The sequence below is a fragment of the Erpetoichthys calabaricus genome, chromosome 5, assembly GCF_900747795.2.
Source record: "Erpetoichthys calabaricus chromosome 5, fErpCal1.3, whole genome shotgun sequence".
NCBI classification, from domain to species: Eukaryota; Metazoa; Chordata; class Cladistia; order Polypteriformes; family Polypteridae; genus Erpetoichthys; species Erpetoichthys calabaricus.
Genome location: NC_041398.2, coordinates 197923917 through 197948181, shown reverse-complemented (window position 1 = coordinate 197948181; position 24265 = coordinate 197923917). Strand labels below are relative to the sequence as shown.

The 24265-nt window shown below is 38.2% G+C and overlaps 1 protein-coding gene across 5 annotated transcripts in view; it reads right to left on the bottom strand.

The window, feature by feature from the left end:
- Positions 1–3148: 3148 nt before the first annotated feature.
- Positions 3149–24265, bottom strand: part of LOC114652156 (pikachurin) — a 261111-nt gene continuing 239994 nt past the window's right edge. For all 5 annotated transcript variants that reach the window (XM_051927677.1, XM_028802386.2, XM_051927678.1 and 2 more), the window contains 3 exons: positions 21892–21975; positions 14036–14139; positions 3149–4373 (listed from right to left, as the gene is read on the bottom strand). In XM_051927677.1, the coding sequence (XP_051783637.1) occupies positions 4219–4373; positions 14036–14139; positions 21892–21975 (343 nt within the window). In that variant the 3' untranslated portion in view covers positions 3149–4218. The remainder of the gene's footprint in view (positions 4374–14035; positions 14140–21891; positions 21976–24265) is intronic.

Sequence of the window (24265 nt, the reverse complement as noted above, 5' to 3'; positions counted from 1 at the left end):
TGACATGGTATTGCATTGGCATGGAGTATCCTGAAATTTCACTGTGTGATACTGCCCTAACCCCAACACAGACAGGCAGGACACAAGTGTAAGCACAAACACTTTTATTTTCCTTTGTTTCCCGTGGGAAACACTTTTGTCCGTTTCCTACTGGTACAGCACAGTCCCAAGCACAAAGCATAGGCCAGCACACAACATTCTCTTCCTCATTTTTCTTGACTCCACTCCTCCTGGGGAGCTTTGTCTTCTCCCACCTGTCTCTGGCTCTCGTAGTAGTGGCTGCTGGCTCCTTTTATAAGGCACAAGGTAGTGCTCCAGGTGCTTGTTGACCCAGTTCCACCAGCACTTCCAGGTGTGGCAGCAGTGCTGCATCAAAGGGCTCAACAGTTCTCCAGGCGTCCCCTGGCGGTGGTCACAGGCTCCAACAGGGTTGAGCTTCCATGCTCCAGACCCGTGCTGCCACCAACCTCCAGGGGGCTGCCCTCTAGTGCTTCAGGGAAGGCAATGCTCCGGAAACACTCCTTTCCCCGTTCCTTCCAATGCAGAGGCATCCCGGCTGGGTAAGAGCCCTGGCTGTCTGCTACAGCTGCTATACAGACATTCTGGTATCATGACATGCTTCATAAATAGTTGGACTTTAGTGTCCTTCAGAATTCAACATCATGTTATTTTGTTGAAATTAGGTAAATAGAACAGGAGGATGTTTTGAATTGAATGACCTGTTCTTGGGGAAAATTGTTGTAATGTGTGTGTGTGAAGAAAAACACTACAGAAGTGGTTCAGTACAGATTATTGACATTTGAAAATTGGGATCGCACTGTGATGGCCCAGACGACAGCACCCGATTTACCACACATCGTATTCCAGATCACTGTACTAAATAAAGTCTGATATTCACTTACGTTTACAAGGAAGATGTCCTGCTGAGCTCAGGAGGCCACCATTTTTCTAGCATCTAAGGGAGGCGTAAAGTATAACTAGTTCAGTGAAATGGAAACTGTTCACCTTTGGGGACACGACCGCTGTGTACAAGCTGCTCTTTATCTACTGTACAGGTACTCCTCACTTTACGACCGAGTTCCATTCTGACGACTACGTCGTTAAGCGAATTGGTCAATAAGCGAGGAGCTTGCGCCGGGAATATAGGATCATTGTAAAATTATAAAATTATGCAACAAACTTCAAATTTATTCATAAAAAGACATGTATATGTACATATTATCATTTGTAAATGATTCTGTCGATTTTTCACCTTCATGTGCCTTCAAAGTCTCAAAGATACTGCGTGCCTTAGCTTGAATTATTAAAAGGCTTATCGGCATACAGTAATCCCTCCTCTATCGCGGGGGTTGCGTTCCAGACCCCCCCCCCCCCCTCCCCCAACGAAAGGTGAAAATCTGCGAAGTAGAAACCATATGTTTATATGGTTATTTTTATATTGTCATGCTTGGGTCACAGATTTGCACAGAAACACAGGAGGTTGTAGAGAGACAGGAACTTTATTCAAACTCTGCAAACAAACATTTGTCTCTTTTTCAAAAGTTTAAACTGTGCTCCATGACAAGACAGAGATGACAGTTCCGTCTCACAATTAAAAGAATGCAAACATATCTTCCTCTTCAAAGGAGTGCGAGTCAGGAGCAGATAATGTCAGAGAGATAGAAAGAAAAAAAGCAAACAATCAGAAATCAATAGGGCCGTTTGGCTTTTAAGTATGCGAAGCACCGCCGGACAACGCAGCTGCTAGGAAGGGAGCAATGTGAAGGTAGTCTTTCAGCATTTTTTTTAGAGGAGCGTCTTTATCGTCTAGTGGTGCCAACAGCCCCCCCTGCTCACACCCCCTCCATCAGGAGCACAGAATGTCAGAGAGAGAGAGACAGAGAAAAACAAACGATTAAAAATCAATACGTACCGTTGGAGCTTTTAAGTATGCGAAGCACCATGCAGGAAGCATATCGCTTGACAAAACAGCCACATTTAAGCCCAGCAAGGAAGAGCGCAATGTGAAGGTAATCTTTCAGTGTTTTTTGAGGAGTGGCCGTATCTTCTAGGGGTGCGAACAGCCCCTGTGCTCATAATATATTTGAGGAGTTTTATTTAATACGTAATACATGCTCTGATTGGGTAGCTTCTCCGCCATCTGCCAATAGCGTCCCTTATATGAAATCAACTGGGCAAACCAACTGAGGAAGCATGTACCAGAAATTAAAAGACCCATTGTCCGCAGAAATCCGCGAACCAGCAAAAAATCTGCGATATATATTTAAATATGCTTGCATATAAAATCCGCGATAGAGTGAAGCCGCGAAAGTCGAAGCGCGATATAGCGAGGGATTACTGTATTATTTTGCATCTGGTTGTCAAACCAGATCGCCAATAATTTCTCCATCTCATTAATAAGACCTTTTCGCTGCCTAGTTATTATGGCTTTAAACCCTGTCGATGATTTCACCGCCTCTTTCACTCTAACTTTACCCTTTAAAATCGTTGAAATTGTCGAATGTGCCAATTTCATGTCACATGCTATTTCTTTAACCGTTTTACCAGCTTCGTAGTCTTGTATGATTTTTATTTTCATTTCAAGGTCGATAGCTTTCCTTCGTTTCTTAACAATTTCTCCAGATGATACCATACGTTTTCTTTTCGTCGACATCTGTACTATTCTGGGGTTACAAATATGTAAAAAAAAAAAGAGGTTACACAGTGACTGCTTGTAGGAATGAAATTGACTGAAAAAGCGCATAGCAAGCCTATAGTACGCTCAGTGCGCATGTCACCATTCGCCACTGACCGACACTCAAGCTGAGAAAGAGGATTCCCCGAATTGCAGGTCGAAACTCAATTGGTCGTAAGTGCCGAGTGGTCGTTAAGCAAATAGGTCATAAAGTGAGGAGTACCTGTATATATTTGAACAATTTTTTTGTATTCTGTGTTTTTAACCTGTGGTATGGTTACTAATGTAAACTTGCTTTTTTATTATTTTGGGCTCATAACTACTTTGTGCAGTTGTTTTTGAAAAATAGAGAATCGTGTTTGGTGTTTCAAAATTAATACACACTTGAATTAAACACATCTGCTTTCAGGTCCAAATCACAACATGAATGTCACAAGACGTTTTGTTTTTTTACTTTACATATTCACAATACAAAAATTGTTTATTAAACAGTTCATTTTATTCTTCAAAGCTGAAGAGCATCAGAAATGTACATCTTCAGAAATAAACAAAATTTACAAATTCAGTTTTTTAAACAGCATGTATGCTTAAGACATTTCCCAAAAAAACTTTCCCAGCATGCTATTGGTCTATTTCTCACATTTTATGAGGTGATTTTGAACAACTACCAACAGACATCAGTGGTTTGATTCTTTCTGTGTCTTAGTAAGTTTGTTACTGTATTGGACCTCTATGTACCATAATGGTGTGGACTAATGCGCAGTGCTAAGCATAGCTCACAGTCTGTTTGTCGTTCGTTTCTGCGGCCTCCACCAGCACCACAATCTTAGCCTCTTCCTGCCGGTTGATAGCCATCCAAGGAGTTTTGGCAGAGCATATTTTTGAAGGCCAGGAAGGAATTTGGCTCACAAAAATCAAAACCCACCACCTTTTATGGTTTCCCCTCTTGGTTTTTCTTAACTAATTTTTTTTTTTCAGGTTGTGCTTACTTCTTTGAACCAATCTCTCTAAGTCCATTATTACAAAAAAACAAAAATCTAAACCTATTTGTTTTTAAAAGAACCCAGAATCTTATCAATTTGAGAGAACAGCTTCATGACTGTCAAAGAAGGGCTAGAAAGTTCTACTGCTGTTGACAATTTTTACTAATCAAGGAATAAATATACATTAAAAATACAGTATTTACAAACTTGAAAAAGTATAACTTCTTAAAATAACAAAAAAAAAATCAAATTTTAAATTACACCCATTCAGTTTTCAGAAGCCACTCACTAATGAATACACGCCTACAGTCTTGAATCCTCGTCCACATAAGTTTAAAATGATGTGCCCCATAAATAAGAGTTTTGACAATTGTCCATGGCTCTTTGGTTAAATGAATACCTTCAAAGTGAAAGTGAGGAAGCAAAGCTATTGCTAGGAAAGGATCTTCAAAAATGGACAAATATCCTTCCCAAACCCACAACCATGTTGTCTAGGTCGACATGGCTTCACAGGAAAGACTTGGTCCTGTAGGTATGGGAGGCCCTTTGGGTTTCAAGATGTCACTTATTTCCACAGGTATTGATGTTCTTGCCATCCGAGGCATCGTCCACTAAGGAGACGTGGTAATCTGTGGACAGGGTAAAATGAGAGATGCATCCGACCAGTCCTCTTATGTACTGTCGGTTTGTGTGAAGAGCAATTTCCTTCATCCCACCTAAAAATACAAAAACGTGAATATGCATGAATTGTTTTAGCGGCAGTTATTACCTTTCACCAGCACACTTTTTACCATTTGTTAAAAATTTCAGAAAGGTACATTACCATTTTCACCAGCTAAGAGACAGAGAAAGGAAACAAATGCAATGACATTCTTATAATCATTGATCAGTAAGACTTTCATTCTTGACCCAGACATTGGAGGAAAAGCCTGTCTTCTCTATGTATGTCAGTAGTAGTACATACAGAAAGCACCTGTCAAAGGAGGTGTTAGATTGATTGATGACTTTAAGCCCCATCCCCAAATATGAAAATATGATTTATGAAAATATGATTTATGTAAATATAAAAATATGAAAATTTATGAAACTATAAAAATATGGTTTACGTTAATATGATTTATATGCTATAAGATATTGACTCCCCGCTCTAAGTTATAAACTGAAGACACGCCGCTCTAAGTTATAAGGAAAGATAAGTGCTTATAAAATAAAGACGCGTGTCGTGAACTTATAACTTAGAGCGGCGTGTCTTCAGTTTATAACTTAGAGCGGGGAGTCAATATCTTATAGCATATAAATCATATTAACGTAAACCATATTTTTATAGTTTCATAAATTTTCATATTTTTATATTTACATAAATCATATTTTCATAAATCATATTTTCGTATTTTTATATTTTCATAAATCATATTTTCATAAATCATATTTTCATATTTGGGGCGGGGCTTAAAGTCATCAATCAATCTAACACCTCCTTTGACAGGTGCTTTCTGTATGTACTACTTATGTCTGCTTTAGAAGTTAAAAGCACCAAATATCTAAATAAATGATTGGATTTCTATGAAATGAGCAACAGTCAATGCTGATTGAATAGTCAATAGTGATCAATTAATGTGGTGCTGTGCACAGTTGGCCACTTTTAACATGTCCCCATGAAGGACAGAAGTGACATACAGTAGTAAGAGAACACATTTGACAAATGAGAGGAGACTATTTAATCCATCAAGTTTATTAACTATTATATACTTTTAAAATGTTAAAATTAATTAAAGCAGGCATTGGGCACAAGGCAGAAGCAACACCTGGACAGAGCATCAGTCCATCACAGAGCAAACACACAAACGCCAATTTAGCACACCTGTCATCTGTGTGTTTGTGCTGTGGGAGAAAAGCGGAGTATCCAGAAGAAACCCACTGCAAACTCTACTCAGGCAGCACTGGGGCACAAATCCACCGTGCCATCTTTATTATACAAGGTAAGCCAAAATGAAGCACCACATTTCTCAAAGTCACTGCGTGAAGTAGAGGCAACCGAGTGGGGGTCATTTGATAAGCAATGCCTTGGTCCAGTGTGCACCGTGCTTTCACTGTGGAAGCGTTCTTCCAAAACAATGAATCCATCATCACTACGCAACACGCCTTCTGAATGCACTTCAGCATTCTTTATAACAGTGACGTCCCAAATCGAAAAACAGTTCTTCAGTGGGTGGCTAAATTTAGACAGACGGGTACAACATTGAACAGAAAATCTCCAGGCCATCCTTGGACTGTATGTGCAAACGCCTAAAAACATCCAAGGGCATCAATCAATTTTGCAGTTTCCTAGACGTTCTATGTGCAAACATGCTTCTGCCTTAGGCATTTCCAACATGTCTTTGAGGAGGGTTTTGCATGAGGACGAGGCACATTTCCATTTGAATAGTTGCGTATATAAGCAAAACTTTCTGTATTGGGCTGAAAGCAACCCTTGTGAACTTCATCAAAGACCCCTGCATAGTGAAGATGTTACAGTTTGGTGTGCCATTGCAGAATTTGGCATTGTAGGCCCTTACTTTTTGAGGAGGTTGGAGCAACGGTCTCTTAAGGATATTACATTGAAATGTTAGAGAACTTTTTGTGGCCCCAACTGGAAGAAATGGATGTGGTGGATGCCTGGTTTCAACAGGATGGAGAAACAGCTCACATGGCGTGAAGATCCATGCAAGTTTTGCAAGAGATGTTTCCGGGTAAACTGATCTACCTGCACGGCGATGTCGTGTGGCCTTCATGTTTGCCTGATCTTGCTCCCTGCGATTTCTTCTTGTGGGGTTATCTCAAGTTGAAGGTATACACACACGGACCTCAAAACCTTGAAGCTCTCAAGGATGCTATTCGCCACAAAATCACCACTATTCCCTTTTAAATGGCCGAACAAGTTATGCAAGTGTTCAGAAATCATCTCAAAGAGTGTATCACTAATGATGGCCACCACCTTGAAGACATCATTTTTAAAACACAGTGAAAAAAATCTATTTTGTATACCCTTTCTTGTGTCGTAATAAAATTTATTTTATCTTGTAGCGTTTTTTTGTAGAATAAACATTTGAAATGTGATGGTACTTTTTAGCTCACCCTGTACAGTTTAGAAAAATTAATCTAGACTCCTCACTTTCATTTATTAAATCTATTTCTTCAATGATCCACTCATGTTGTTTCTTTCCTCATAATATTCAGAGGATCCGACTCTTCCTCACTAATTGTGCCACACAACTCTTTGTTCAGACACTGGTTCTCTCTCACCTTCACTGGCTTCATATGGCTGCAAGGATCCAGTTCAAAACTCTTGTCTTGACCTACGGTTCTCTGAATGGTTCTACTCCTCAATCTCTTCACTCTCTTAGTCTCTGAGCAGCCTCTGCCTGTCAGTTTCATTTCTACTCATCACACACGCTTTAGATTACAAACTCCCACTACCTTGGATTAACATTTTCGTGTGGATGTATGTATTGTCTTGTGCCTGCTTGTCTACTGACTGTCCCTACTCTTGCCAGTAATGCTACGACTGGACAACACTTCTCAGTTCTTCCTCCTAAGCTATGCAGTGATCTTCCTTTGCCTATCTGAACTGCATCCAATGTACTCATGTTGAGGTGTCTTCATTAAATATTTTGGATCTGCTTAGTTTCCCTCCCACAGGATAGCTGCTGTTGAACTGAGAAAGGGTTTTGGATTTTTGTCTTAGCCTCGCTGAAGGTTCAGTTATGTAATAGTAGTAGTGATACTCCCTCTTTCACATTTTTTTATTCTTTTTCTGTGTTGTTTTAGATGTTTCCATCTTCTTTTCATTCTTATGTGTATTATAACTTGCTTTGTAAGTCACCTTGGATAAAGGTGTCTGCTAAACAAATTAATGTCTGCAGTTTGAAGACCATCCAAAAGCACAGTGATCAGTGCTGATGCCTCCTGTGGTTTTGGTTTCAATCTGGACCCAGTCGCTGATTGATTGTATAGTTTTTTTACTTTCTTCCTTCATTTGTCAGTCATTTATCTATTTATTTATTTATGTATTTATTTATTTATGTTTGACTCCTCTGTTTTCATCCCACTACCAAAAAGGCATTCAACTCCAAATGCTCCTCGTCTGAGTGTGGGTGTCTGTATTACTCTACTCTGTAATAGACTGAGTATCAAATCATTATAAAGCACAAAAAACGGTAAATCACTTTGATGGCTGTTCTTTATTTTAGACTGTTTTGATGCAGTTTTTCTTTCTTTTTTATAACTGAAAACAATGATATGAGCCCCATTAACATTATAACCACTTTCCATGATACATGTTTTTGATGTACTGTATATTGTACTATATTTAATGCCCCTTTTAATTAGCTAAACTTGTTCTATTATCCTGATCCACACTCTCCACAATGCACATGGCTAGCCATTGATCTGACCCTGATCAGTGCTGTGTATCCTGCAGTATTTGATTATTCAGCCTCTGCTAAGCTGATTAATTAATTCACATGCCCTGTGGCAGATCACTTTTATTTCATGCCAATAAGTCTATTCTTATGGTGGTAAACAGGATTACAGTAAGGGCCTTGTGTGATGGTAATGTCCATGGCCAGTGTATGTTCAGCAGTTGTAAAAGTGAAGATGTTTGGTCTTTAAATGATAAGAAATAGCTGACATGATTTAGATCAAGAAGGTAAAACATAGATTTTCTTTATAATCAATTAGAACTAAATTTAACCTGCAATAGTACTCAGTTATACAGTGGAACCTCGGTTCACGAACGTCTCGGTACATGTACAAATCGGTTTATGACCAAAAAGTTCTCCAAACTTTTGCCTCGGTTCACGACCACACACTCGGTATACGAACAAGCCAGTTTCCCTTTCGGTTTGTGTGTACCGATGATTTCCGCACGTGTTGCATTCTTCTCGGTCAGACGTGCGTGCTTGCACGTGCGTGCGTGCTTTCGCTGTGAACTCTTTGTGCTCTATTTCATTTCCTTTCCGGTTCGTATGCGCCGATTACTGTATTTAAGCACGTGTTCAGCCTCTCCCTGTTCATTGTTCTCAGTCAGACGTGCGTGCTTTACCTGTGAACTCTTTGTGCTTTACAGTATTTCGTGTGCTTTTATAGTTAACCATGGCTTCTAAGCAAGTGAAGAGTGGTGAGAAGAAAGTTTTGCAGAAAATTGAAATCGAAGGAAAGAAAGAAATTATTGAAAAGTATGAGCGTGGCGTTCGTGTTAGTAATCTTGCCGCCGAGTACAAGAAGTCAAAATCTACAATTTCGACTATTCTAAAGCAGAAAGAATCTATTAAAGCAGCTGATGTTGCAAAAGGAGTTACAGCGTTAACCAGGCAGAGGCCTCAAGTGCTGGAAGAGGTGGAAAAACTGTTGCTAGTGTGGCTGAACGAGAAGGAACTTGCAGGGGACAGCGTAAGCGAGGTGATGTTATGTGAGAAAGTCAGGAAGATTCAGGGCAATTTGCTGCAAAACTATCCTTCTACGAGTGGCGAAAGTGAGGAATTTAAAGCCAGTAGAGGATGGTTTGAAAAGTTTCGCAAGAGAAGTGGCATTCATAGTGTGGTAAGGCATGGAGAGGCTGCTAGTTCTGACGCTTAAGCTGCGAAAGAATTCGTGAAAAATTTCACAAAATTAGTAGAGGACGAAGGCTACATCCCGCAACAAGTCTTCAACTGCGACAAGACCGGATTGTTCTCCACCCAGTTCCTCCTCACTTCATGCCAGAACTCGACTCATGCAAGGTTAGTTTTCTTGGTGGTTTACGGTTAGTTTTTGTATTACGGATTTTTCAAATGTTCATTTTTCGGTTCGTAGCGTGAATTGTTGCAATGTTACTTTTCTTGGTTGTTTATTAAATTCCTGATTTTTCAAATGTTCATTTTTTTCCCTTTGCTTAAAACTCATTAAAAAAAAAGTTTACACAGCGATCGGGTTGTAAGGGTATTAGCGTGAACTCCTGCAATGTTACTTTCTTGGTGGTTTATGGTTGGCTTTTAAATAAATTTCGGATTTGTTCAAATGTTCCTTTTTTCCCCTGTGCTTAAAACTCATTTAAAAAGAGTGTTTACAGCGATCGGGTCATAAGGCTACGGTATAGCGCGAACTCTTGCAATGTTAGTTTTCTCTGTTGTTCAAGGTTTTCTCAGTGTTGTTCAATGTTTTTACATTTAGTTTACTATTACGCTGTGCATTCTATGGTTTAACTATATTTGTGCTTAAAAACTTAAAAAATATATATATTTACATACAGTTCGTATGGTCTGGAACGGATTAATTATATTTACATACAACCCTATGGGGGAAATTGCTTCGGTTCACGACCAAATCGGTTTTTGGAACGAATTATGGTAGTGAACCGAGGTTCCACTGTATTTGGTAATTTCAGGCCGCAAACATTGGTCTAGAGCAGGGGTAGGCAACGTCGGTCCTGGAGTGCCACAGTATGTGCAGGTTTTTGTTCCAACCCAGTTCCTTAACGAGAACTCAATTATTGCTGATGAAGCACATATTGCTTAAGTGACATTTTAATGCTTCATTTTAGTGGTCTCGCTTGTTAAGGTTCTCCAACCTTAATTGCTTATTTCAATCTTAAACTGCTGCATTCAGTGTTTTAATTGCTCCTTATTAGCAATAAGATGTAAAACAGGGGTAGGCAATGTCGGTCCTGGTGAGCCGCAGTAGCTACAGGTTTTCATTCAACCCAATTGCTTAATTAGAAACCAATCATTGCCAGTCTCAGACCTTATTTAATTTTATGGCTTGTTAGTCTGTGCAATGTAAGGCTTTTATATCGTAGATTTTTTTCCTTTCCAAGGATATCATCCAAATGATTTGAAACCTAAAACAGATCATTTTCAGTCTGTCACATTTTTCTATTAAGTGTTTTATTAAATCAAACCGTGCATGATGAACACACACAGATGTAATTGGAAAAAAGCTAGCTGGAGAACTGCTGGCTGCTTTGTCTTTTACATCTGATTGCTAATAAGGAGCAATTAAAACACTGAATGCAGCAGTTTAAGATTGAAATAAGCAATTAAGGTTGGAGAACCTTAACAAGCGAGACCACTAAAATGAAGCATTAAAATGTCACTTAAGCAATATGTGCTTCATCAGCAATAATTGAGTTCTCGTTAAGGAACTGGGTTGGAACAAAAACCTGCACATACTGTGGCACTCCAGGACCGACGTTGCCTACCCCTGGTCTAGAGGCCTGTGTTCAATTCAAAAGCGTGAACCTGTGTGAAGGGGTTTCCTGTTTGGGGACTGCTTTTATTTTCCAGTTATTTATTGAACAATATTTTAGCAAAAACTACACACTCTTTGCACATTGTGAGCATACGACTGGATGACTTGACCTGTTGATTATGCAACATGAGTAACATAAGATTTTTCTGTGGATGGTTCTTGATACTGCTTGCTTTTGTTCAGTGTTGGTTACTATTGAGTCCTGTTCTATCAGAAACTTTATTATGTCCTTTCGTCATGAAAACATGACATTATATTTTTTTTCTCAACCATCACTACAATGTACATGGGCTGAGTAACATATAAAAATCTATTTTTGTGTGAAGTATTCCTTTATAAAAACCTAGTTTCATGATTTGACATGATAGCTGCAGAATTGGACCATAGTCTTCTTAGCTTTATGTTTAATCCTGGAAAAAATGTGCCAAAAAGTAGAATTTTTTTCAACAAGAAAAAAAAATGTTATTATGTGCATCAGAAACAAGTAAATACCAATGTCAACATAAATACAGTAGGAAAGGTATATTTAGTGTCAAAACTGCTGTACAAGTCCATCCATCCATCCATTTTCCAACCCGCTGAATCCGAACACAGGGTCACGGGGGTCTGCTGGAGCCAACCTTTATGTGATATATTTTGAAACTGCAGTCAGGAGCATGTTTCTTTGCGCACATTTCTTATATTTTTATGTTGCTTGTGCAAGAGAAGGGTAGAAGGTCAGACACTGATTCTCAGTATTGAACCACGCTTTATGTCATTGTAGGCTACCACAGCGCAAGGTGACGTCCACGATTGCCCAGACGCAAACATTGAATATTGCTGCATTGTGAACAGTTCTTGAGAGGCTAATATCTTTCCTGCCTTTCTACTTGATCACAATACTTTGGCCTTTTTGCCATGCACTTACTTGATCCACTGGGAACCTTTACACAACCAAATTTGCCAGACATATCATGGCGGTTCGGATGTACAGTGCCATTTGCATCAGTTTTACTATCTTTATCAACATCTGATAACCAATTAATACATCATCATTATTGCTTGATTCAAGTAATGGTTCACTTTCCTTTAACATCTGCAATAAGATGCTGCAGATGTTCTATCAGATGGTTGTGGCGAGCGCCCTCTTCTACGCGGTGGTGTGCTGGGGAGTCAGCATAAAGAAGAAGGACGCCTCACGCCTGGACAAACTGGTGAGGAAGGCAGGCTCTATTGTAGGCACGGAGCTGGACAGTTTGACATCTGTGGCAGAGCAACGGGCGCTGAGCAGGCTCCTGTCAATCATGGAGAATCCACTGCATCCACTGAACAGTATCGTTTCCAGACAGAGGAGCAGCTTCAGTGACAGACCGCTGTCACTGTCCTGCTCCACTGACAGACTGAGGAGATTGTTCCTCCCCCATACTATGCGACTCTTTATTTCCATCTGGGTGGGTAAACGTTAACATTATACAAAGTTATTGTCTGTTTTACCTGCATTTTTATTACTCTTTAATGTAATATTGTTTTTTTGTCAGTATGCTGCTCCTGGAGTATGTGAATTTCCCCTTAGATAGATACTTTATTAATCCCATCAGTTTGTTTTAAAAGTGGATTTAAACCTTTTCATTTATATGCCATTGTGTTTTCTGTGAAGGTTCCGCCCCTCTCATGAATACTGATGAGTTACCACAGAGTGGAAGAATGCATAGATATATTCATGATTTCTTTGTAGTATGGTGCTATTTCATCCACAAGATGGAAGCAGACTACAGTCCAGAGAGTTATTCGAGTTTAACACTGCATATGTCATCTAAATAGATTAACCCGAGTAGGACTCGGGAATAACTCTATTTACATAGAATTCCGAGCCTTAGAATTACTAAGGGTGAACGCCAAGACGGTTAAACACTGAGGACACAGTGGTAGTTCTCTAACCTGCTTGTGCAGCAGTTATGAAACATGTTTGGAAAAATTGTAACGTATCTTTCTAGTGTAAGTTGCCTAGGGTAAAGTTATCATCATAAAAGGATTTGCATGTTAGCAAATGAAAATTCGGCCACCTACAAAAGCGGGCATATGGTACAATTTTGAATAATTAATTTGAATACACAGGATTCAATGTTATAATCCCTTGTGCTTAAAGAAGTTCCTCCGCACAAAACAAACTTGCTGTTGTTTACCACCACCATGATAAAGTCTGAGCCAATTTGTCATAGACAACCCTCACCACCAACTTTACACTGATTAACAGATGTTACTTGGGACACATTGTCAGTTGTGTCTGATTTGTACCCCATTTTTAATGCTTAGAACTTGACTGAAATGTATATAGACCATATTAGATAGGAGCTAAAACTGAGACTGCATTACAAAAATTAATTGTGAGCTCAGTCACTATTTTTGGTGCTTTGTTCGGTTTTATTTCCTTTGATTGTAATCTTTTTTTTTCTTCTGCTGTAGTTAATGGTTATGTTGTACTTTTTTGTGTTGTTTGTTAGGTTTTGCCTAATTGTTACCTATTTTCCACTTTGCCTGCAGGTTTGCAGCCACTATGCAATGACCTGATGCTGTCAAATTTAAGAACGCTGTTATTCACAGTCGGTTTTTCTCTTTGCTTATAGCTCCCTTGTTTAGTAGCTGCTTTCAATTTGAAACTCCATTTGAGTTATATTTTCTTTTGTAATAGTTACATCTGATTTAGTTTAATGGAATTAAGTTTGAGGATTGGATTAGCTTTTGTTCTGGAGTTCATACCTTTTCTGCATTACTCTTTATAGAAGTGTAAGAAAACTTCTAGGAAATCTTCCATAGTTTACTGGAAATGAGTTTAGCATAAGTTTAATTTCTGCCTTTCTTTGATTATTTGTCTCTTGCATTTAATTTGGTTGTTTTCTTTATTAAATTTAACCAATCAATATATCATTATATTATAAATTTTTTTCCTTTCACGTTACAACAAATCATAACATCTGCTATATAATTTTGTTTTACACTCTCTGTATTGCATCTTTTTCAGTAGGTATGTATTATATTTATTAGGGTTGTTACTAAAACAGGTGAGGGTGTATGGCAGTTGATTTGCTCAAACTGGGTACATGATACAATGTAGGGGATTCTTTGACCCACTTACCTACATAAAGGTCACCATTTATGTTTAGCTGGCGCATCATTCCTGGGGATTTTCCAGTCTTTGCTCCATAGTCATCTACTGTCAGCTTTCCATTTTGGCCATCCCTGAGATAAAACAGACATCATTATTTATAGTTCCTTTCCCAACAAGAATGTCGAAAAGTATGCAAATGGAAACATCATTGTCACCTGTCATTTACTATCTTCAGGTTCAAACATTGTGTTACAGAATTGGTCGTGGTGGCCAGCCTAAAATGTGAGAGGGCTTAAATATGTAGACAATGAGTGCAGGCTGTTGTTTAACAGGAAATAAGAATGTCAAAGCTTCTTAATTAGGGTTCAAGGACTGCTGTAGGGGCTATTCTCACCAGGTAAGGGGCATCTTTTGGAAGAATTCACAGGTCTACAAAATTAAACTCATAAAAAATTGTTTTAATTGTAAATTGTTATTTTTACTTGCATTAATGAGCACAAATTTAATTAGATTGTTTCCGGGATGTAACATTTAAGTACAAAAGTGAAAAGAAATGTAATTAAAATTTAACAAAGTACACAATTTGTGTATACAGTATTGTTCTAAATCAATTTAATATGAAAATATTTAGTCAATCTAATGTTTTTAAGTAAATAACGTATAGAAAACAACAATACATAGTCACTGAGTAACATATAACTTCTCTAGTTTTTGTCACTTTTTAGTTTTTTTTTTAATCCAAAACTTTGTTTGGTGACACATCATTGGTACACTTTTTCTGGAGCATCCCTAAGAATAATCTAGCAGTAGTTTGACATCACAGTGACATACCAACATTCTTGGTGCCCTCTTTCCATGTCTTGATGGAATATTTCACTCTCCTATTCCCTCACTGTTCCAAGATTATGAGAGAAAAATTCCAAATGCAAATCCAAAAAGTGAACTTTGAGACTCATGTTGGAGCCCAATTGCTTAAACGTAACTAATAAATGTTTCACAATTTCTTTATAATTTAGATCTTTATTGTTACCTTAAAGCATAGAGGTTACTTCTTTGAATATCGTATATATTCACGTACAAGTCTGGTTTGTCGATCATAAAATCCGACCCTGAATTATACGCCCATTCAAAAATACGATATTTAATTTCTTCTTGCTTCCTCCAATCTTGCATCAGTTTCTCAGACACATTGAATTTTGTTGCATGCAGTGCAGTTACCAATTTCTTTCGCCACTTCAACGGCTTTTAATGTAACGATAGCTTCATATTTTCTTCTGATTGAACACTCCATTGTAGATAAGGGATGCTCTTATGGTAAAGGTGTATGAGGGTGTGAAGTACAAAAACCACAAAACAGTGCTAACGTCGCTTCTAAATATTTTGGGTATTACCATTAGTTCACGTAGGCACAATACACAGGAAAAAAAAAGCAGTGTGGTCCGTGGTTACTCTCTCAGGTGGGTGTTAGCATATCATATTCTCTTGGACCAATAGCGCGAGTTTTACGCATTCGACTTATACGACCGACATTATAGAATACCGGAAATTATATGGTAAAATCAAACCCCGATTTACCCGCGGAAGAACTTAAACACGAGTATATACGTAATGCCAAAGCCTCTCATTTAAGGTCATTCATCGCACCATCATATTCTACATGAGTTTTCTAATATCAAGACTGCCATCTTTCAATCTAGCCTCTAACAAGCCCAGAAACTTCCCACACAAACACACAAAACAGGCTTCATCTCTTGATTGGGTTTTGACAATCTGCTTTATTAAACCAAACCTACTATGAAACGGTGGATCCACTAAGCTAGGTCTGATGATGTTTTTCGCACCAAGCTGTAGATTTTTTCCTAGCTGGCCATTGCTTCTGAACCCATTGTAAATTCATGGCTCTGCTGTCCCACTCACAGAGAAAACCTGGGAATTTTGTAATCCCTGACTGCTAATGCAGTAAGGCAAACAGAATTTTCAGGTCTCCACATATGAACCAACGGCCCTCATTGTATATACTTTCCTCGAGAAGATTTCCATAGCTTTAAACATAGATTTTAATATTTGAAAATATAAAGTTCAAACAAATTATCATTAAGCTAAAATATTTATATTTAGTTAATGTAGGAGCCAATCGTAGAAAGTAATGTTTAATGTTAAATTCACTTAAGTGTTTGCTTAATTTCAATAATAGAATATCCATTTCTTATAGCTGCCTAGCTTATAGTCTTTTACCAATTGTATGTTAACAAGAAATCAAACTTTCTTTGCTGTATCTGTAAAACTGAGTGTTAATTAAGCCAGTTAGGAAACAGTCTTACTGCTAGCATGGATGGCCAGATATGTTTACATATAGGAGATGGCATACAGTTTTCTGAACATGCTCGATGTGTTTAACTTGCCTAAAGTTCAACTGTATGACCAAACTTTGAGAAAAGTAAGCCTTAAACAGAACTTTCTTTAAATGAGAACTTTTCTCTCCTTTAATATCAATTTTTTCCCTCTATTTTTGTGTAAATTGTTTTGCTTTGAAATTTTACTAAAACTTTTAAAAATGAAGATACAGTATTTGGTCTTTGGAATAATTTCAAACACATGTCCCACTATTGCCTGAATCATCCTATGAAGCAAACTAAAAGCTGCAGAACTTTGGTAATTTGGGGCAAACACAGCTACAGTTAATACACAGTTAATTGCAAAAGCAATAAAAAAACAAATTGACATCTAAAAAATGTGTTTTGTGAAAGAAATTTTATGCAATGGAGAAAATGTGTTTCATTATTTAAATTCAGTGTCCAAAAATGTATAACAATCACATGAAATAAAATATTTTTTTCAGTGTATACCTGATTTGAATGCCAAAAATGGAAATTAGTGCTACACTTAATGCCTTTAACGTGCTTGACTGCTCGTCCAATGGATTATCCCACAAATATGAAATTCTGCTCCATTCTGCATATGCCACACTGTAGCCAGGATGAGGCAAGAGATTGTAAGCTTACAAATTCTAGTTTGCTGGGTGACAAGAGACAGCTCTACTGTCATGGATGGAAAGGGCAGGTTATTTAATGGGAAAAGACCAGAACATGAAATTTATTTAAGTCAAAGTCAAAAGTTCTTGTACCATGAAACCTCATCCAAAATAATCACACAATAAGTTTTGAAGCAGTTTATCCGTAATCTCGGATACCCAGAAGTGAGTTGCACTGTCCTTTAAAATGTCACACCAGACAGTCAGAGGCTTTGACCTCTGAAATCACATCTGTAAAAAAAACAAAATGGCAGTGGAAAAGTTGCAAAACTAAGAAACTATATTAAATTATTTTTAATCAAATAAATAACCACAGTATTTGAATGTGGGTATTTCAAAACCTAGAACAGTAAAAAATAGAAGAGAAACCAGAAAAACACAGTATAAAAGTAAGAAAAAAAATCAGATTATAACAACAGCAAGCAATGCTTTTAAAGCTCCTGTTGCCTTGGACAGAACATCTGAGTAAATCCCTTTGCACACAATTTTAATCGGGCGCAATGGAATAATGGAATTGTTATTTATTGAATATGTTTGTCATTGTTCTAGCATGAGAGGTTGTGCTGACCTTGAAGTAAAAAGGCCTCATCTAATTCTTTAGTGTGTTATGTCAGCATGATCCATAATGGCCTGGGACCATTACAAGGAATGGAATGGAATCGCTTTATTAGCCTAGTACCTTTACACATACAAGTAATTTGAATTGTCAGTTGCTTACGCTGATACACATAACAAACCATTGCATGACAATATAAAATACATTTCAAACAAAACATAAGATCATTGTTCGAGTATTAAATGTCAGCAATTCTTAGCATATAAACTAGTGACCATTGTTGCACAATGGACTGTTAAAAATATATTAGATGTACTGGTTGGAGGAAAAAGCTGTTTTTATGCCATTTCGTTTTAATCTGTAACTTCTACTAGCAGGGAGGATTCTACCAGCAGGTTCAGGATGGAAAGAATCAACACTAATCTTTCTTGTACGCTTCCTGGAGTTATGCAGATCTTGGTGTTTGGTCAAGTCAAAATCAGTTGCCTTCTCTGTTGACCAAATGACTGGTTGAAGTTTGGCCTTGTCATCAATGCTGATTGCTTCAATGGGGTGTAATTTATCTTGTGTTTATGAATTTGCATTTCTCTTGTCTCAAAATCTTTAGAAATAAACTGACATTAAATGTTATTAAATCCAACTAATTTTAACATCTCATCACATTTTCTTTCATTTCAGAGTTTTGTCACTTGTCTTCTTGTTGAAAGTTTACATTATAGAAAAGTGTCAAAGAACATGGAATATTACGGTAAGATTTCATTATTGCAGATCATCATCAATTTAAAAACATTCTAGTAATCAACAATTTATGTGGCCTTATTTAAAATGCTAATCATTAATGGCAATGATAAGTCTGGTTCAAAGGAGAGTCTGGGTTCCACCTTCAGGAGTGGTTAAGCTGCCGCAGCAACTATCGGTGTACATGATCTTTATTTTATTAATTATAATAATCTGTCCCAAAAGTATTCATTAGCACTTGTGCTTTGATTGTGCTTTGATTTTTCTTCTTTTATAACATGAACTGTGACTTTGAAATCCTCTCCTTCTACTGTCTATGCCATTCTTTGCAATTTGTTCTTTTTTGTGTACTTATGTGTGATGGGATGGTGTCCTTACTGCACTGACGTCTTTCCTTGCTCCTGCTGTGGCTGCTGCTGGGATAATTTCTGGTTTAGCCCTTGTCGCAGTCAGCTCCACCTCCCCATGAGATATGGTAAGGATAAAAATGACCGTAAAGAATGTAACTTCTGTAGAGAGGCACCGAGCTTTAAAAAAACATGGGAAATCCAAGTGTGAAGAGGCTGACCTTTCAAGTAAAGCAGAGCTCACAGCTTGTATACATAAAGTATGTGTTCTGTCCATTCTTAGCCCCCCTAGTGAGGGCAAATGGATGAACGCATTAATCAGTCTGGCCTTTTCTCTAATCCTGATGTTTATATTATCGTAATGCCACAGAGGTCAGTTTATAACCTGTTTCTTTTAATTTTTGTCTCTACTCTTTTTGGGATAAAGTTCAGCTTAGAACTGTTCATTTTTTGAAGGCAATAAATCTCCCAGAACTAATTTATAAATGCAAAAGCATTTCAATACATTTTATCATCTGCATACTTAAAAACTAGACTTTGAACATTTTAAAAGTTGCAAAAAGTGAAACAGAACAAAAGAGAACATAAATATTACACCCCTTTGTCAAACCTGCCTGGTGTCTGCTCTGCATGGTTTTAATGGTCATTATTAGGATACAATGAAGGGAGCAAACAATGCAGAAAAGGGAAAAATAGTAGGAAAAAAAAGAGTTAAGGATTTCAAACTATAGTAAAAATAAATATTCTTAAATGTCTTATAATGTAAAATCCATACTGTTGTGCTTTTCTGAATGCAGAATAAGATACAAGAAAAAAAACAGCTAAGTAAATGAGATCAGTTATTATCAATTATTATCACTTATTGAGAATCTAGATGGAACAAAAACCTGCAGCTACAGAGGGTCCTCAGGATGGAGGTCTGGGAAATGCTGTATTATAAAGTTTAAAAAGGGGCACTGTTACACAGTCAGAATGAAGAGAAGAGATGGAAGACATTCAGCACCACAAATATAATGAGATTTAAACCAGAGGGCAGTGTGTCAATTGTCATAGCATAGTACAAAGAACAAATTAAGTGGTGCAATTATATTAGTGGACCTTGAAGGAATATGTAGCTACGGGAAAGATGTTGGAGCATTGTTAATCATCTTCCGACAGGACTTCATTTGAATGGTTGGTGAGCTCAATTTTTTCTCTCTCTCTCTCTCTATATATATATCTATCTATCTATTATATAAAAAAATCTTGGGTCGAGACATGATTATCTCGGAGAGACACTTTGAAGTCCTGCAAGACAAGTAAGTGAGACAAAAGGACAGCTGCTGTACAGACTTTTAAATGATCAACGTGCAGCACAACATAAAGATCACACAGCTTGGTAGCAGCTAGCAGCAAGCCAGCAGCTGATACGTACATCCGTGTGCGTTCAGCTCTCCCCCCCCCAATTCACAGCGTGAGCGGCAGAGAAGCAAAGTGGCTAGTAGTGTGAAGCACGCCCCCGGGGGTGGGGGCTGTGGGGCAGGCGAGCAAGCGAGGCGAGTAGGGGGCACAACCCCCTAGTGTATATATATAATATATATATACTGTATATATATATATATATATATTGTGACAGACATCCAGGTACCTTGCCCCATCGGGACGGAGAAGGGCAGTGTTTTCCCTGGAATGGAAGTGGGCAGCCACTCTGGATTGTGTCGGGGCCACGGACCTGGGGAGCTCAACCCTGTGGACCAACGTGGCCACCACCAGGAGACGCCTGGGCAGCTCTGGAACTGTGGTCTGCAGCACTTCCGCCACACCCGGAAGTGCTGCCGGATGTTAATCCGGGTACTGTATAAAAGAGATCACCTCACTCCACTCAGGAGCCAGAGTCAGGTATAAGTGGACAGAGCTCGGAAGAGAGGAGTGGAGGTGGCAGAGAGAGAAAGAAAAGAGTTTAAAGGACTGAGTTGGTGGTTGGTGTATGTATCGTTGGTGGTATTGTGAGTTGCATAACTAAAACATGTGTGTTTTATGACATTCTGTGTCTGCCTGTGTGTGTCGGGTTTGAACATATTCCACTATATATATATATATATATATATATATATATATATATATTCATTTTTACAAGACTGCTTATCATGGATGGTATTCATTTTTTTGTTTTTTTCTCATATTGATTTAGATGGCGTTGGACAGTACAGTTAGCATCAGGATATACTGTATTTCTTGATTGTTTTGCTTATTTGATCTGCTGGGTTTGGGGTTTGTGTTGCGTGTTATTGTTTTGTGTAAGTGACGCGCTATGAAGTAAAAGCAGTTGTGTGTATTGTGATTCATGTTATTTTAAAGTCATTGTTGGAGGCTGGTGGTTTTTGTGAGACGTGTTGTTGTAGTTTGTATAAAAGTTAGGGTGAGTTGTATTAATTGTTGTTTCTCATGTACATGTTATTTGAGACTTGAGTTTGTATGTCATTTGTGGTATATGTTAATCACCATTGAGGGTTTAAATTAATGGGGAATGCTTTATAAGATTTGGAAGATTTCTTTTCTGAATGGTATGCTCTTTATGTACTACTGATTTTTCTCCTGCTATCACTGCAAAGTACTGGAAAGGAAATTCAGTGTTTATTTCTTTTGTTTTATAATTTGGTGTCTTCTTTGTAAATAATAGAGAGGATGAGCATAGGGTGTTAAAAGTGAAGCCATCCCAAGATAAAGAATTGGTAAATGTAACCTTACTGCTTTTAAAGTAATTTTTGAGTGGAGGGATTACATAGTTAAAGGCAGTCAATGCTCTAAATACAATTATCAGCAAATAAATATGAAAAACTTTGTGCAACATCCTTCCATAAAAAATGATCAATTAGTGTAATAATTTAAATGGTCACTAGATGACACCATTACTTCAAAATTGTTCAGACTCTTGCTAAAAAGTATATTGTGCCACAAATGAGGGGACGACCTGCCTCTTCCAGTGTCTGACCACGGGCATTTATGGGGGAAGGAGCTCAAGGTGATACAGCAGAGTAACAACCCTTTGTTTCTATTATTGCTCAGTTAGTGATGGTAATTGATTATTAAAATGACATGAAAATCAGTAGCCATCACAGTTCTCTGGACTTGGAGTACGATATCCCTGCTATAAAGCTTCCCAAAGGATTAGCCGTAGTTGACTGTAGTCATCTGCAGATGCAGTGGAGATTTTAATGACATAATCACATACCTTACTGCCTTGACTCTGTGCCATCTGCCATCGTGGAAAGATCCGTTCACCGTAATAGTGGCAATGCCACTGCCCAAGTTGTAGCTGTAAGAAATGATAAGTACACCTTAATGTCTGGTAAATATTTTATTCCAAATGTTCATCATTGAGTATAAAAGTAGTATTATTGGATAGATAACATTTATCCTTGTGATTACTCACCTCTCTAAATTTCTGGAATTTTTAACTTTTTTATTGGGAATTATATATTTACTGGCCACTTTATTAGGTACACCAGTTCAACTGCTTGTTAACGCAAATATCTAATCAGCCAATCACATGGTAGCAACTCAATGCATTTATGCATGTAGACATTGTCATGATGACCTGCTGAAGTTCAAACTGAGCATCAGAATGAGGAAGAAAGTTGATTGAAGTGATTTTGAATGTGGTGTGGTTGTTGGTGCCAGAGGGACTGGTCCGAGTATTTCAAAAACTGCTAATCTACTGGGAGTTTCACAAACAACCATCTAGGGTTTACAGAGAATGGTCAGAGAAAAGGGAAATATCCAGTAAGCGAAAATTGTCTGGGCAAAAATGCCTTGTTGATGCCAGAGGTTAGAGGAGAATGGCCAGACTGGCTCAAGCTGATAGAAAGGCAACAGTAACTCGTTACGAATGAGAGATGCAGAAGAGCATCTCGGAACACACAATACGTCAAACCTTGAAGCAGATGAGCTACAGCAGGACACAACACTGGGTGCCACTCCTGTCAGCTAAGAACAGGCAACTGAGGCTACAGTTCGTACAGGCTCACCAAAATTGGATGATAGAAGATTGGAAAAATGTTGCCTTGACCGACAAGTCTCAACATCTGGATGGTAAGATCAAAATTTGTGTCAGCAACATGAAAGCACGGAGCCATCCTGCCTAGTATCAACTGTTCAGGGTGCTGGTGGTGTAATGGTGTGGAAGATATTTTCTTGGCATACTTTGGGCTCCTTAGTAGCAACTGAGCATCATTTAAATGCCACAGCCTGCCTGAGTATTGTTGCTGACCATGTCCACCCCTTTATGACCGCAGTGTATCCAACTTCTGGTGGCTTCTTCCAGCAGGATAACACGCCATGGCACAAAGCTCAAATCATCTCAAACTTGTTTCTTGAACATGACAATGAGTTCACTATATTCAAATGACCTCCACAGTCACCAGATCTCAATCCAATAGAGAACATTTAGGATGTGGTGGAACAGTTGATTCACATCCTGCCAGTGTCATAATAAAGGTCATCTTTAAATTTCACCTATAATGATGGCTCTAGACTCTTCTTTATTTAGTGTTTTCTGCAACAGAGTCCAGTCTGGCAAGACTAAGAGCTGGGCAGGTGCCATATGCACTCATAAAGTGCAAACACACAGATTAACCAATCATACACACCCTTGGGATGTGGTAATGCCTGTACCAACGTAATCCAGAACTGGTCGGTCAAATAACTCTGGCTGAAATACGTATTCAGGCACACACCTACTGTTAATCACATTGGCTCAATTAACCCAACATGCACTTGTTGGGATTCAAAAGTATTTACAATTAATTTATTTACAGAATCCTCTTGAAGCCAATCACTTTCCGTATAGAATAAACATATTCTTAGTTGGTTAGACTAGTCTTTCCACCAATATCCCAAAAACGTGTATATTAAGTCAATGTCACATTACACAACTTCTAGTTGGAGGAGAAGGATATCTGCAATTGCAAATCTTGTAACCAGAGTATGTTCATTTGCGCAACTAGAAATCACTGAGGAATTGTAAGATTATATGATGACTTTCCATCACAGTTTTACATTTCCAAAATATGATGAGCTCTTCAGTTTTTTTGTCAGCCCATAATAAGCTGTGCGACAAATTAAGTATAGTTCGCATGGGAAGGGTTTATAGGTACAATGAATTTAGCTGCAAACTCACCAATTTTTTTTCTATTCTATCATGGTACATAAAATATGAGACATCAGATGAACCTCTCTTATGTTTGCGTGGTCCAATACATCTGCTTTCCTTATTCCTCATTGCCTCATTATATGCATAGTACTTCAAGGTGGGTGCTTATTGGTTGTCAGCTTTAACGCACACAGAGGCCAACCCTACAACTTGAGACATTTTGATTTTGACTGGTTAGACCGAGTCACTGGGTATATCACACTACATGGATGGCAGTCATGACAGCATGACATAAGTGCTCACAACTTGCTAAGAATATGTAAAATGTCTATGACTGGAAAAGTCCTCTAATGTGACATGGCCTTTACTCTGACAGGAGGCAGGAAATTGCCCATGTGTGGGTACGAGTACTGTGATCATCTGGCATCTTATCCAGCGTCTTTCCAGCTTTATT